The sequence below is a fragment of the Ochotona princeps genome, chromosome 14 (assembly GCF_030435755.1).
Source record: "Ochotona princeps isolate mOchPri1 chromosome 14, mOchPri1.hap1, whole genome shotgun sequence".
Lineage (NCBI taxonomy): Eukaryota > Metazoa > Chordata > Mammalia > Lagomorpha > Ochotonidae > Ochotona > Ochotona princeps.
Genome location: NC_080845.1, coordinates 62810347 through 62825694, shown reverse-complemented (window position 1 = coordinate 62825694; position 15348 = coordinate 62810347). Strand labels below are relative to the sequence as shown.

Below are 15348 nucleotides of genomic sequence, written 5' to 3'. Positions count from 1 at the left end.
GTTTTGTTTTATTTTTAAAAACATTTACGTATTTAAAAGGCCCAGCACGGTGGTCTAGTGTCTAAAGTCCTTGCCTTGCATGAGCTAGGATCCTTTATGGATGCCAGTTCGTATCCTGGCTGCTCCATTTCCCTCCCTGCTCCCTGCTTGTGGCCTGGGAAGGCAGTCAAAGATGGTCCAAAGCCTTGGGATCCTGCACCCAATGGGGGGGGGGGGCAGAACAAGCTCCTGGCTCTTGGTTCTTGGCTCCAGCCACTGCTGCCACTTGGGCAGTGAGCCAGGGGATGGAAGATCTTTCTCTCCGTCTCTCCTTCTCTGTGTAAATCTGACTTTCCAATACAAATAAATAAATCTTACACAAAAACGAAAAAGTAAGAGTTACAACAATAGAAGGAAATAGAGTGATCCTCCATTCAGTGGTTCATGTCCCAAATGGCCACAATAGCCAGGCCAAAACCAGTAGCAAGGGACTTCATCTCTAACATAAGTGGTAGTGCTGCAACCAGTTGGGCCACCCCCTGCTACCTTCCCAGGCACATCAACAGGGAGCTGGACCACAAGTAGAAGAGCTGGGTGCGGCTTGAACCAGCCATCACCTCAAGCGTCTGCTCCTGGCAGGCTGCTTTTTAAGTTGAGAATTTTGTACAGTCCACAAATGATGTTATAAATATCTGCCTGGAACTAGGCAGAAAAACCTTCTCCACCCCTGCCCCTGGGGCACCTACACTTACAGCGATGGGAAGCATAGGAACCAAGGCCTGTATATAGGATGACAGGGTGGGGTGAGAGTGGGGTGTTGGCTTTGGTAGCTGTCACCACCCCTGCCCAAGCCGCAACTCTCTGCCATCGATCTGTAGTGGCTGTTCCATTCCCAACCATGAACCCCAGCTGCCCTGGGCAGCATCCAGATACTAAGCTGCTTTTAGAAAACTGGGAATTCATCCCCGGTCAGGAGGGATTTAGCTAGAATTGGGTGTCATTTAGAGAAGATTATACCCTAATTGCCCCCATGTCAGCAGATGGGCTTCTGGCCAACTGAGTTCCAGAGCTGGCAAAGGTCCCCCACAGACCCTGGCTCTCCTAGCCAAGGACACAGAAGGCAGTCTGAAGCCTGGGGACCAGCCTGGTCATCCGTGGCATCTGGATGCCTGGACACAGACCTCCATTCAACAAGCTACAGTTCAGGCAGAAGCGGAAGCCAGAAGGCTCAGCCGGGCAGACATCCAGCTCACATCTGTTCCAGGCCAGGGCAGGACAGCTCGATGAGCAGAGTGGCCAGGAGTTTCTTTACTCATCCCTGATCCTCTCCACATTTCTTTACCTTTTATTAGCCCATTTTAGGAAGACACAACCAAGGCCCACAGCCAACAAGCAGCACAAAGGCCTTAAGTCAAAACTGACAGCCCTGATACTTCATGGTCCAAGAGTTCCAAGAGGTAGACAAGCCAGCTCACAGAAACTGCCACCACGACTGACACCTAACAATACTGCCGTGAACCCCAAGAGCCTGATGAAGCAACATCCATACTTGTCTGAATCACTCAGTGATGGTCACTGCAGGTGAAAATGTTAGTCCTGGGGGGGAGGGGTGTAGGTGTAAAGCCGCCACCTACAATGTTGGCAACCCATACGAGTATTGGTCCATGTCCTAGCTGTCCACTGCCGATCTAATTCCCTACTAATGGCTTGGGAAAAGCAATGGAAGATGGCCCAAGTGTTTGGGCCCTGCCATCCAAGTGCGAGACTCAGATGAAATTCCTGGTTCCTGACTTCAGCCTGTCTGGCACTGGCTGTTGCAGTCATCTGAAGAATGAAGTAGTGAACAGATCTCGAACTCTTTCAAAATAAATCAATAAATTAAAAATAAGTGTCCAGTCCAAGGTTCCCAGTGGGTCACCTGCTACGAGAGGCCCGCACACTCTGAGGTGAGACCTCAAGCCTCATAGCAAGGGACTGAAACACAGATGGAGCTTGGTTGTCTGTCCTTCTGCCCTACCCCCTCACACCTGGAGGTGTGACCTTCACAGATCCTCACACACAGCCACCTTAGGTCCTCTTACAGAGACCATCCTGGGCCATGTCATGTCTGTCAGGGTCTAAAAATGATTTCTCCCACCAAAACTCACTCACACTGAGGCTTCACTCCTCAAGCCAGCAGTATCAGGTGGAGATAAAAGGGTGTCTGGGCCACGGGGCCAAGCCCCTATCAATGGACTGCATTTCTCAAGGAATTGCCTCCTTTCTCCTCTGCATGGGCCCACTTGCCCTTCTGCTGTCCGTCATGACGTGAAGCAGCAGGAAGCCGTCCCCAGATACCCAGCAAGTACTGCTGTCGTGCTCTGGGGCTTGAAGCCTGCAGGACCCTGAGCCAAAACAAACCTCCTTCCTTGAGAAATGACTCAATCTCAGGCATTCTTTCCTTCACGAAGCTATGAAAAAACACTGATACAGTCCACACCACGTGGCAATACTGCTCCCAAGAGTAGCAGTCACCACGCAAACCAAAGGTAACAATCGGCCACCACTGTTGGGGAGAAGGAGTACTTCACGTCCTAAGCCCCTCCAAGAGCCTGCAGCATGTGGCTGTGTGAGGGCTCCCTACAGAATGGGACCCAGCGGAAACTCAGGTCTCTGTAAACAACAGTGGTTTCTCAACAGCTGCAGCTGGCAGGTATCTGGGGAACAGATGAGGCTCAGACCCACCCAACAACAGCACTGTTCAAGAAGGCAAGAAGAGAAGCCTCCCACAGGAGGCACAGCTGTAGACCCAGATCACTGGTGTGGTCTGTCACAGCTATGCTTCTTAGCTGGAACAGGGCCCTGGCAACGGCCTGTGGGGTACCTGCTGAATCACCACTGATCCACACACTGTCTCAGAGGAAGGAAGAGGAAGGGCAGCTATGGAGAGAACACTGAGGGTGGTTACCTCAGAGCAGTATGGCGCCTGAGAATGAAGAGAAAGTTGTGAAGTGAAATGAGGAGCAGACCAAGGGGCCAGGCAGCCAGAAAAGGGCATCTAACACTGAGATTCCAAAGGAGACATGTGAAACCCAAATGAGGCACCATTCTCACATTTCACAAGGGACCCAGCATCCGCCTATGTGACTACCCCAGCGGGATCTGAACCTGTATCCCACCAGTGGCTGACTCCAGGTCCCCTCCAAACACACAAAGTCTGAGATCAGCACCAAAGACATGGAGGGCTACACCTCCACCTACAGTGCTGGCATCCCACGTGGATGCCAGTTCAAGCCTTGGTTGTTCCATTTCTGATCCAGTTAACTGCTAGCAGCTTTGGAAAGCAACAAAGGATGGTCCAAGTCGTTGGGTCCTGGTGCCCTCACAGGAGACACAGAAGAGGCTACTGGCTTCTGGCTTCAGACAGGTTCAGCTCCAGCCCATGCTCAGCCATTTGGGGAGCCAGCCAGCAGATGGAAGATCTCTCTGTCTCTCATTCTCTACTGGCTCTACCTTTCAAATAAATAAAGTAAGCATTCTTTAAACACACACAGAGTCAAAACACACAGTTTAAGTCAGTCAGCTCTTTGGGCTGAGCCAAAACAGAAAATTACTTCAAGACCGTGTTATGGAGCACTTAAAAAATAGTAACACAAGCCACACTGGAGGAAGAGAAATGCCACACTCACTCATATCTAGACTAACCAAACACAATGGGTGATTTTAAAAAAAAAAGTGCAATTCTATTATTATCTGGCAAGATGAAAACAAAAAAGGAAGGACGGAGGCCGAGGGCTGATAACCCTGGTCCCTGGCCCTATACACCTCTATACATCACCACATTACACAAAATCACAAACAGAAACCAGGACTTCCGGGAAAGATGGTTAGGGGGATAATTTCATTAGTTGCATAATAAAGAAATACAGAAACCTAGTATAAACAATAGCACATAATTAAGACAATGTGGTATTGGCAAAAGAATAACCACACAGATCCATGGAACACAACAGGGAGTGCAAAAATAGATCCACACAAACCGATTTTCGATGAAGGAACAGAGCTAAATTAATAAAGCAGGGTTTCAGCAAATGCTGCCAGACCAGCTGGATATCCAGACACAAAATAATAATAATATAGATGTATCTGTCTTCACAAAAATGAATTTACAGTGACCACAGAACCAAAATCTAGAACACAAAATCTTAAAAGATGTATTTAGTTGAAAAGCAGAATTACACAGAAAGAAAGATCTATCCCCTGGCATACTTCCCCAAAGCCAAAGCCAGGAGCCTAGGACTCCAGCTGTGTCTCCCACATGGGTAGCAGGGGTCCAAACACTCAGGCCACATTTGCCGCATTTCCAAGTACAGGATAGCAAGTTGGAAGATCAGAGTGGGACAGCTAGGAGTCATACTGGCATTGCAGGGTGTGGCTTTAACTTATCGTACTGCAATCCTGGCCCAGTAGAAAACTAAAAAGAAAAAATGAAATCCATGTGGCTTTGAGTTTGATGACGAAGGTCACAACACCAAAAAGCATGATCCATGACAGCAAAAATGGCTTTTAAAACAAAGCAAAACAAAACAACAACCTGGGCCAGGCATCTGGTGTAAGAGTTTGGACACTGCTTGGGAGGCTGACACCCCACGTTGCAGTACCTGGGTGCAAGTCCCAGCTCCATTTCTGACTCGGGCTTCCTGCTAACCCGTATGCTGAGAGGCAGCAGACAATGGCTCAGGCAGTAGAAGCCAGATTCCCTATGTCCACAACAAACACATGAATTGAGTTCCTGGCTCTGTACCCAAATATATATATAAAGAACAGGATGTGTAGCCTTTGCCTCCCCAAAAAATGTATATCCAAAATATACAAAACCTGTATCTAATATACACACACGTATCCTAAATATCAGAATAAGTCAAAGAAAACAAATAGCAAATAGGTACATGAAAAGATGCTCAATATCTTATGTTACTAGGGAACTGCAAATTAAACAGTAACAGGCCACAATATACTTGATGTCCACACTCCAAAACACCAACAACAATAACAGATGCACTCAAAAGCTGTGGAAAATGTGAGAAATACAAAAGGCTCTAGCCACTTCCAAAGACAGTTTGTCAGCTTCTTACAAAGTTAAACAAACCGGGTCTGGCAGCGTGGCCTAGCGGCTAAAGTCCTCGCCTTGAAAGCCCTGGGATACCATCTGGGCGCCGGTTCTAATCCCGGCAGCTCCACTTCCCATCCAGCTCCCTGCTTATGGCCTGGGAAAGCAGTCGAGGACGGCCCAATGCATTTGGACACTGCACCCGCGTCGGAGACCCGGAGGAGTTCTAGATTCCCGGCTTTGGATCAGCGCGCATCGGCCCGTTGAGGCTCACTTGGGGAGTGAACCATCGGATGGAAGATCTTCCTCTCTGTCTCTCCTCCTCTGTGTATATCTGGCTGTAATAAAAATGAATAAATCTTTTAAAAAAAAAAAAAACAAAGTTAAACAAACCATATAATCTGGCCATCTCTTCAGGTACTTCTCCAAATGATGTGAAAACATAGGTGGGACAAAAAACTGGATAGGAATGTGTACAGAAGCTTTATGCATAATTGTCAAAGCCAGAAAGCAGCTAAAATGACCTTCAGAAGGTAAATAAACAAACCGGTACATCCATAGGCTGAAATATCATTACCAAAAAGGAAGAAACTACCAAGAGATGAGAAGATACGGATAAAATATAAATGCATATTGCTAAATCAAAGAGGCTAATCTAAAAAGACAACATACATATATATCACGAGTCCAAATGTATGACATTTTGGAAAAGGCAAAACTATAGATATGGTAAAAAAAAAAAAAAATCAGTGATTGTCAGGGGTTTAGGCAGAATGGCCTGTGTGACTGAGGTAGTGAAGCATGGGAGAATTATTTATTTAAGAGATTTATTTATTGTTATGGGAAAGGCAGATATACAGATAGAAGAAAACACGGGTATAAAAGCGCTTCCGTCCTCTGGTTCACTCTCCAAGTGGCCACAACAGCCAGAGCTAAGCTGATCTGAACCCAGAAGCCTGGAGATTCTTCTGGGTCTCTTACGTGGGTGTAGGGTCCCAAGATTTTGGGTCGTCTTTTACTGCTTTCCCAGGCCACAAGCAGGGAGCTGGATAGAAAGTGGAGCAGCTAGGACATGAATCAGTGTCCATTTGAGATCCTGGTGTGTGCAAGGTGAGGACTTCAGCCACTAGGCTACTGCGCTGGGCCCAGATTTGTTTGTTTATTTATTTTAGATTTTTTTTTTTTAATTGGAAAGTCAGATTTTACAGAGAAGGAGGGACAAAGAGAAAGATCTTCCATCTGCTGGTTCACTCCCCAAGTGGCTGCAATGGCCAGAGCTAAACCAAACTAAACCCAGGAGCCGGGAGCCTCTTCTGGGTCTCCCATGCAGGCACAGGGTCCCAAGGCTTTGAGCCATCAGCTACTGCTTTTCAAGGCCACAAGCAGGGAGCTGGATGGGAAGTGGGGTCACCAGGACACGAACCAGCACCCACATGGGATCCCAGAGCTTGGCAAGGTGAGAATTTAGCTGCAAGGCCATTACTCTGTGCCTGGGATTTATTTTTAAAATAGTAAAATAATCCTCTGTTACACTATAATGGAAGACAAATGGGATAATCCATTTTTCCAAATCAAGGTAACTTCACAGAACAAAAAGTGAACTTTAAACATGCAAATTTAAAAAAAAAATCAAGAGATGCAGAAATATAACAAAAATGTGGCAAACAGTCTAACTATACTACAAAATAATCATGTACTACACATATATAAAACCAGCTCACAGAATAGGGTGGGAACACAAGATGCTGAAGTCATTCGGAAGAGCAATTGGTAAGACAAAAATCAAAAGGAATTACACTAAACCTGTCCACTAGCTGACGGAACTGTAACCCAGGGAAAGGAGGTAGCATCCCTGATACTAACCTATGGGTGCAGTCGAATGGGGCACTCAGGCACTGTGTGGTGATGGTGGCAGCAGGCAGCCAGGCCTAACCATGTGGCTGTTTAGATTTGGGCACATCAGTGTGAACTCAGAGATGGCCTCTTCTAGCTGTATTTGGACAATCATGTATGTCACGGAGCTAATGTACAAACACACATCTCCTGTTCTGCAGCTAAGAGGACCTAGAATCAAAGGCATCCAGGGGCAACAAGCACACTTAGCAAATGGATCTTGGTTCTAAGACCTTCTCTACCCTAATCAACCATGTAAAGATTATCAAATAAAAAAGTAAAGGACAAAAAAAAAAAAAAAAAAAAAAAAAAAAAGACCTTCTCTAGTAAAGGAACTAGGGTTTCCTGAGAAGGAACACTGATTCTAGGGCTGGGGCAGTTAATTTACAAAGTAAGGAAATGCTTTTTTAAAAAAGCAAGCCATCCATCCAGCCAGCCAGCCAGCCAGGGGTTGGGTAGGAGAAGGGGAGAGACAAGGGGTTAGCCCATCAGTTAAAACAAGCACCTACGTTGGTGCCCTGGCCCAGCTTCCTATCCCAGGTTTTTGCTAATACAGACCTTGGGGGATAAACTGATGGATCCAGCAAGAGTTTCTACTATCCACAGGAAAGACTTGGTTTGAGTTCCCAGCTCTGGTCTGCATCAATGAGCATCTGGGAGTAAACCAATGGATGGGAATTCTCTCTCAATTAAGATTTTTTTTTTTTCACATAGAACACAAAAAAATCATAGTGATGAAGTATGTCAAAGAGGCCTAAGAGCCAAACTGAATTATAACCCAAGGTATAAAACAGACTCCCATGGTCTACACTTACACAGATGGACGGAGGGAGGACACCTGGGTCTCCCAGGCAGCAAAGCACCAATCCACATAGGTACTCTGCCCTCAAGGATGTGCCCCAGCCTCCTATTCCTGGGGTGGGCTGTGCAGCAGGCCACTCCCAAAGCATGGAGAGGAGGAGAAAGAGTAGCAGGAGTGAAGGCTTCTGACAAGCAGCACCTCCACCAGGTGGTCAAGGTCACCAGCAACAGAGACAGCAGACGCCCTTGAAACATGTAAGGGCCCTTTACTTCTTTGATCCGCCCTCTCAAACCTGTAATTACAACCTCATCATGAGAAAGACACCAGACAACCATGGACGATCCATAAAACCCCTGACCAATCTTCCTCCAAACTGTCAAGGTCCTGAGAAAACATCGCAGTCAGAAGGCCTCTGTGAGCTGATAACTGAATATCATGTAGGAGCCTGGATGGGGCCTTGGCACACAAACAGGACATTAGGTAAGAACTAAGGCCATCTGGATGCAGTGGGGACTTTAACAACAATGCCTGCACATGAATCTATCACTTGTCACAAAGTATACACGTAAGTATACATTGTACATACACCATGTTACTAACACAGGCAACTGGATGTGGAATAAACAGGAACTCTATGTACTACCTTTGTCATCTTTCTACAAATGTAGCATTACAAAGTGAGGGAAGGAATGAGCCAGAAAGCACTCCTATCTGCTGGTTCCTGACCCCAATGCTCACACAAACTGCTGGAATCGGACACGCAGCTGGAAGCAGCACATGCCTGCGGCTGCCAGGGTTGTACTGGCCTGCAATAAAGAAAGTGAGGGACAGAGCGGAGGGCTGGCTTAGGGTCATTCTGAAAGCAATTCCTGCCTCGTGGGTTAGAGCACTGGTTATCTCAACTGACACAATGCGCCCTGCTACTTGAGATGCATTATGGGGGGTGGGGAGGACAGGTAAGGGGAATGACCTAGAACAGATAACAACAATGTAGCAGTACAAAAGCTAGCTAATCAGTTTTCTAAAACAGAAGAGGAAAAAAAAAAAAAAAAAAAGACAAGAGCTGTATGCCTAGAGAAGCAGCTTAAGTGGGAATCCCAGCCAATCACTGCAGGTTGTGACTGCACAGGGATGGACAAGGGCCCTAGGATGAGCCAAGCATAACTCCTTGTTTAACCAAATTCATCATGCAGGTCCTCTGCTTTAGTGGCTGGTATGAAAACTGCAACTTAAAACCAAATGCAGTTTTGGGGGGAATTCATACACATGGACAACAGACGACATTAAAGAATTATTAACAGGTTTTCAGGGGTAAAAATTCAACTGTGGTTTTCGGGCCCGGCGGCGTGGCCTAGCGGCTAAAGTCCTCGCCTTGAAAGCCCCGGGATCCCATATGGGCGCTGGTTCTAATCCCGGCAGCTCCACTTCCCATCCAGCTCCCTGCTTGTGGCCTGGGAAAGCAGTTGAGGACAGCCCAATGCATTGGGACCCTGCACCCGCGTGGGAGACCCGGAAGAGGTTCCAGGTTCCCGGCATCGGATTGGCACGTACCGGCCCGTTGCGGCTCACTTGGGGAGTGAAACATCGGATGGGAGATCTTCCTCTCTGTCTCTCCTCCTCTCTGTATATTCGGCTTTCCAATAATAATAAAATCTTTTAAAAAAAAAAAAAATTCAACTGTGGTTACGTTAAAAAAAAAAAAAAAAAAAAGTCCTAGGGCCAGCTCAGGCTAACCTGCTACTTGAGACATAAGAATCCCACATCAGAGTGTTGAAGTCCTGGCTCCTCTACTTTCAATGCAGGTCTCTGCTAACAAGCCTGGACGCAGTGAATGATGTATTTGGGCCCCTGTCACCACGTGGGAGACCCGGACGGAGCTCTGGGCTCCTGGCTTTGGCCTGGCCCATCCTGGAACACTGCAGCTACTTGGGTGAATTTTCTTTTCAAATAAACAATAACAACAACAACAAAAAAAAACCAAACAAACATTTTTAAGAGTCTGGCACGGTGGGGTAGGGGCTAAATCCTTGCCTTGCAATCCCTGGCATCCCATAAGGATGCTGCTCCATTTCCCATCCAGCTCCCTGCTTGTAGCCTGGGAAAGCAGTCAAGGATGGTCCAAAGCCTTGGGACCCTGCACCCATGTAAGAGACCTGCAAGAAGTTCCTGGTTTCAGATAGGCTAAGCTCTGGCCGTTGCAGCCACTTGGGGAGTGAATTAACTGAGGGAAGATCTTTCTCTCTGTATCTCCTCTTTATAAATTTGCCTTTCCAATAAAAATAAATAAGCTTTTTTTACAAAGTTCTTTAAGTGCCTTATTTTTTCAACAGAACAACTGACATACCTAGATAAGTAGTCATATAAGATGAACTGAGGGACAGTAACCAGAAGGCCAGGCTGGCCATTGCAGACACCTGACGTGGGCACAGGCATCACCCTGTTCTCACTTCCACTTTGGTTAAACTTGTTATGAGGTGGCTTTTAACAAAGTGTTAAGCCTAGGAGAGAAGCCATGCAAAAATCTGCATTTGAAAGGGAAAATCCATAAACAGCAAACCATTCTGACTGCTTCTGATGCACAACACCTTCAGATGCATGAAAACCTGCGCGCCTTTCTATGACTCAGAGAGTCAAGCTCCGCGATCTACGCATGCCCACTGCATGGCATCTGTGGCCTACACAGGAACAAGAGTCGGCAGGAAGTGAGGTCTCGGGCTCCCATGCAATCTTCAGTCACTTCTCAAAAAGCAGCCAGCCCTCAGTGCCCCTGAACCTGGAAGTCCAGCACTGCTCTGAAATCGGCGAAGGCGATCCTGCCATGTCTTCAGCCGCCTTCACTGTTCCCACGCACGGTGAGGCTGGCCTGCAGCAGCAGGACTGCATCCAGAGAAGGCAGCTACACACTGAGCACTCCTGGCCCAGGGGGTCAGCTCTAGGGGCCACACTCTCAGCACTGGACACAAGAGGAAGGGCCAATGAGCCACCCCCTACAGCCTTACATGACGCTGGACAATCACTGCTCCCCAGTCTCTGCCACTTCAGGCACCCCACACATCAACTAAAAAACCAGGTCTTCACCCAAACATGGGGAAGGCACCCCAAAAGACAAGATTGATTCTGCTTTCAAAGCAAGGAGCTGAGGTCCCCGAACGACAAGGAGGCTCGGCAGGAACCTCACGCAGACCTGGGCTACGGCTCTTTCAAAGCCACATGCTCAGATCCAAGGAGGAGAAGTGATCACCTGAGGCTTACGGAAAGCTGATGGGGCGACAGGCACCATTATTAACCAGGCATTAATCATTTTGGCCCAGACAGGCAAGTGGCTCTGTGCAGGGTCCAAATCATTCCAACTCAGAGTACGAAAACCATGAAACTACATCACAGGCAGGCAGCTCCTCTCTTGCCTGATGGTGCTGGCATCCCCCGGGGCCTACACACTGCCAGCCTTGGGTTCAGGCCTCCCTCTGGCCCCACCTGCTAAGCCTCAAGCACGCCTGGCATCCGCTGCAGCTGTGCCAGCCGCCTGTCCGGTGGAAGGTGGCCAGGGCCACGCCTCCTCATGCTGCCAGGACTAGCTGGAGGAGTTACTGCATGTCCAGGGCTGGCAGACTCCACGCCAGATCCCACAACTGTTGAGAGTCACAGGTGTGCCTTACAGGAGGAAAAGCACCATGACTCAAACTGGGAGGTTCAGACCTTTTTCAAGAGTAGAAGGGCTGTTAAAGCTCCCTCAGGACCCCTAACCCACACTCTAGCAGTTAGTGACGAGCAAACACAGGGCCTTTATCTTTGGGTTCCGTAGCCTTCTCTGTGACTACAGGACCCTGGAAACAAGGTCTATTCCACGCCTCGGGGATTCAGGTCTTAGCTTCCACCCCATATCAGGCTTTTGCAAGCTGTGCGACCAAGTGCCCCCTTCTCCCAAAGCCCTCGAGTTACCCACAGTACCTGCTGTGCCACCCCAACCCACCTGTCTCTTTGGATGTCCCACACAGCCACTCAGGACCAGGAAAACCACGTGCCTGCGTCAAGCCTGCCTAGGCTTCTTCCCCACTGTGACAGGGAGAGGGTCCAGTAGGACCTGGGACAGATGCAGCCCTCACCAAGGCTCAAAAGAACAAAAGAAAACAAACCACTGGGGAGCCTCCGCACCTCCAAGCTCAACCAAAACCCAGGCCACAGCGTCACCAAGACACAGACTGAGCGAGGAAGGCAGCAAGCCCTGACCCCACTCAACCTCGCAAAGGATCCCCTTACACCCACTCATGCGGTGCCAGCTTCCGTCTCTCAGAAGCTGCACCATCTATCAACGCCGGGGAACATATGCAATGCCATTTGTAGCATAATTGCTAGTAATTAAACCCACTTTGTCGGAGAAATAAACCTTTGAAAGAATTCACCTGTGGGAGAACACCCCCCCCACACACACCACAAACATTAGCACCAATCTTGGGATGTGAAATAAGACATGGTATTTTCAGCGATGATACTGGGCATAACTGTACAGGTTAATAGAAGCCTGTGCTGTGAGGACCAGGCACACTGCGGGATGAGAGGGACTGATGCAAACTTTCCGGGATGCCCTCCTGGATCTGAGGCACGCTTTCTACCACCTGCTTACTCCAGCAGAAATCTCATCCCACCTTAGAGGCGAGAGGGCAATCTGTGCAAAACCACATCGCGAGGACACAGGCAGCTGGGAGGCAACTGAACCAGCTGAGCAGCTGTCCAAAAGTACCTGCAGCTGCAGTTCCACCCTCCTCCCAACTGTGCCAGGAACTCACTCACAAGATGCATGCTGGGTAACGGAGCCAAGATTTCTCATGGTACCAGAATGTGTCCCTAACAGCAAAGAGCTGGTTACTGAAAGGCCCCACAGTGCAGACCAGTTAGGTCACTGACAGTCCCTTATTACAGTGGACGCTGCCAGAGAAACACTGCACACAGACAGGGACTGTGGGGGCTGCCAGGGAGGAGCTCCCCGCACACTCCACGGGGAGGGCTGGCTGGCTTGTTGCACGGAGAACAGAGCTGCCTGCCTGGAGGGAGGGAAGGATTGCAGCTGGCAGAGTGGGCGCGCCTCGCCACAGGAGAGCAGAATCGCTGCAGGGCATTCCCACCCCCTTACCTCACAGCCCTCCCCTTGCTGGAAGGCCACACCTGGATCCAGTACAGCAGGGTCTGGCCGGCAGAGGACACCAACGCCCCACCTGCGAGTGATGCTCGGGACCCATCGCATACTGAGCAGCCTTCTCTGCCCAGGGGATAAACATCCATGTGGGTTAACTCTCTCTCCTCTCCACTATCTCCTATGAGTCTCCTCCAGGAGGCCACGGGGGCTCCAAAGGGTCCAGGACCCTACAGAGGCTGGCTGGGAGCAGAGGTACCTGGACGTGAGCCAAGAGCTTATTAGCACAGACAGGAGGGGAAAGGGGCACCTGTCAGAGACACACGCTAGACCAGGCCTTTCCAAGCACAGCAGCCTTTTTCAAGAGACAACACTGCTCCTCCATTTTGCCCTCACAAGAGGGTTCCGACCCACAGTCATATCTCCAGCACGGGACAGCATCACCCGGGGACAACCTCTCCTCCAACCTCCACTACAAGGCTGGCAGTCACTCGCGGCACAAAAGAAACACTCAAATTCTCACAGGATGATTTCCCAGGACCCTCACAGCCACTACGTCGCCCCTCAGGCTCTCAGAAGACTCTCCCCACAGACAGATGACAGTCGCCCAAGTGTCCCTCCAGACGCCACAGCAGGGGGGAGTCGGGAGGAGAGGACAGAGACGTGGGAAGTCACACATCCCAGCGGTGACGGCCTGAAGACCCCGCACCCCGACTCCCAGGCGTCGCCCCACTGACGGGGCCGAGCACCTCCCTGTTTGTGGCCTGGGAAAGCGGTCAAGGACGGCCCAAAGCCTTGGGACCCTGCACCCGCGGGGGGGATCCGGAGGGTGACAGCGGGGGACACCCGGGCCAGGCACCTCCCGGCGGGTCACCTGCGTCCCTAACCGCTAAAGCTACCCTGCCTCCACCCCGCAGCCAGAGACCCCCCGGCAAGCCCGGATCCCGAGTCCGCCCCGCATCCCCCGGGCCGGGCGCGGCGACCTCGACCGGCCCCGTCCCCGGACGCCGCCTGCAGTGTGCTCGCTCAGGCCCGCGCGATCAGTCTGCAGGTCGCAGGGCGGCGACTCACTTCTTTGAGCTGCTCCATCTCGCTACGGATAGCCTCATAGTCCACCTCGAGCTCCTCGAACTGCAGCTTGAGCTGGTGCTTCTCCTCCAGCACCGCCAGCCCGTACTCGGCCGCCTGGATCTTCTCACGCGTGGTCTCGGCCAGCTCATGAGACAGCCGCTTCAGCTCCGCGCGCAGCCACTCGGGTTGCGCCTCCATCACCAACCGCGCGTACTCCTCCTCCTCCGACGGCGCCGACATGGTGGCCGCGCGTCGGACCGGCTCCCCGGAGGCCGCCGCAGGCCGGACCCTTCTCCGCCGCCGCCGCGCCGCCGCCGCCGCCCAGCCCCGACGGCCGCCCGCGCCGCCACCACCCCTCCCCGCGCGGGGCACGCCGGGGACTGTAGTCCGCAGAGCCTACACTACCCGTGGCTCCCAGCGCGCGCCCGACCTCGGCCTTGATTGGCCCGCGCTCTCCGCCCAAGCGCTTATGGGGATTGTAGTCCCGCCGCGCCTCGCCAGCAGGGCCTGTCGTGCCTTCCGCGCCTTCTGCGCTTGCAGCCCCGATCGTGGATTGGTCCTCGGCGCCGCCATCACAAGCGGTGACAGGATTGGTCCCGGTGCCCCGGACGGCGCTCACCGAGTCGGGTATCTGGGGTTGGAGATGTTAGCACAGACGTGCCCTGGGTTCGCGGGAAGGTCAAATTCTAAGCTTGACCCAGGCCCTGCTTCCTCGCTCAAGAAGACGACTCACAGTGCACAGACACAGCGTCGTGACAGGCTTGATAGAGTTGCTTCACCTGCGTCCATTTTAGCCTTGGAACCGGGGTATCTGTCTCCTTGGGCCTCGATAACCGCCCTTGACCCCGACGTGGTTTAGGATGAAACGTGTCTGCACTTCATCCCACTGAGTCCAAAACCAACACAACACACTGCTGATGAGGTCGGCTAATGCCTCCTTCCCTGAGACAACCGCCTTCCTTTAGACAACCCACAGTCCCCAAGGCAAAGCCTGGGAGTCGCCCAGCTCCCTCCTCCCTCCTGGAACCTGTAAGCCACTCTCGTTTCCTGTAAGCCACTCTCGTTTCCTACGTTTGCATTTCTTACCTGGTGCACACACACAGCGCCTAATTATGTTCCCAGGCAGCACCACTCCTGCTGCTCAAGACATTTTCTACAGGCTTCCTAAAGTCAGGGTCACACAGGGCATTGCCACTGTCCCTCAGCCTCCCGGTCCACTAGCCTTTTTGTGGTGGTGCTCTGGGGGGTTGCAGTTGAATTTGGTGGACAGGTCTCCCTAGTGCCTTCGGACTGATGCACAGGTACACGTGCTCCACTTCTGACAAGGTTGGCACTGAGCTGGACCGGTTTCTGAGCACAGTGGGAGAGTGGCAGACAGTCCATGTC

At 50.8% G+C, this 15348-nt stretch overlaps 1 protein-coding gene across 3 annotated transcripts in view; it reads right to left on the bottom strand.

Annotated features, from left to right (window-relative positions):
* Window positions 1–14329, bottom strand: part of BICD2 (BICD cargo adaptor 2) — a 46277-nt gene extending 31948 nt beyond the window's left edge. For 2 of the 3 annotated variants that reach the window (XM_058672143.1, XM_058672144.1), the window contains exon 1: window positions 13963–14328. In XM_058672143.1, coding sequence (XP_058528126.1) covers window positions 13963–14202 — 240 coding nt within the window. In that variant the 5' untranslated portion in view covers window positions 14203–14328. Of the gene's footprint in view, window positions 1–13962 lie in introns of all 3 variants that reach the window. The other variant, XM_004598820.2, reaches the window with a different exon arrangement.
* Between the last annotated feature and the right edge of the window lie 1019 nt (window positions 14330–15348).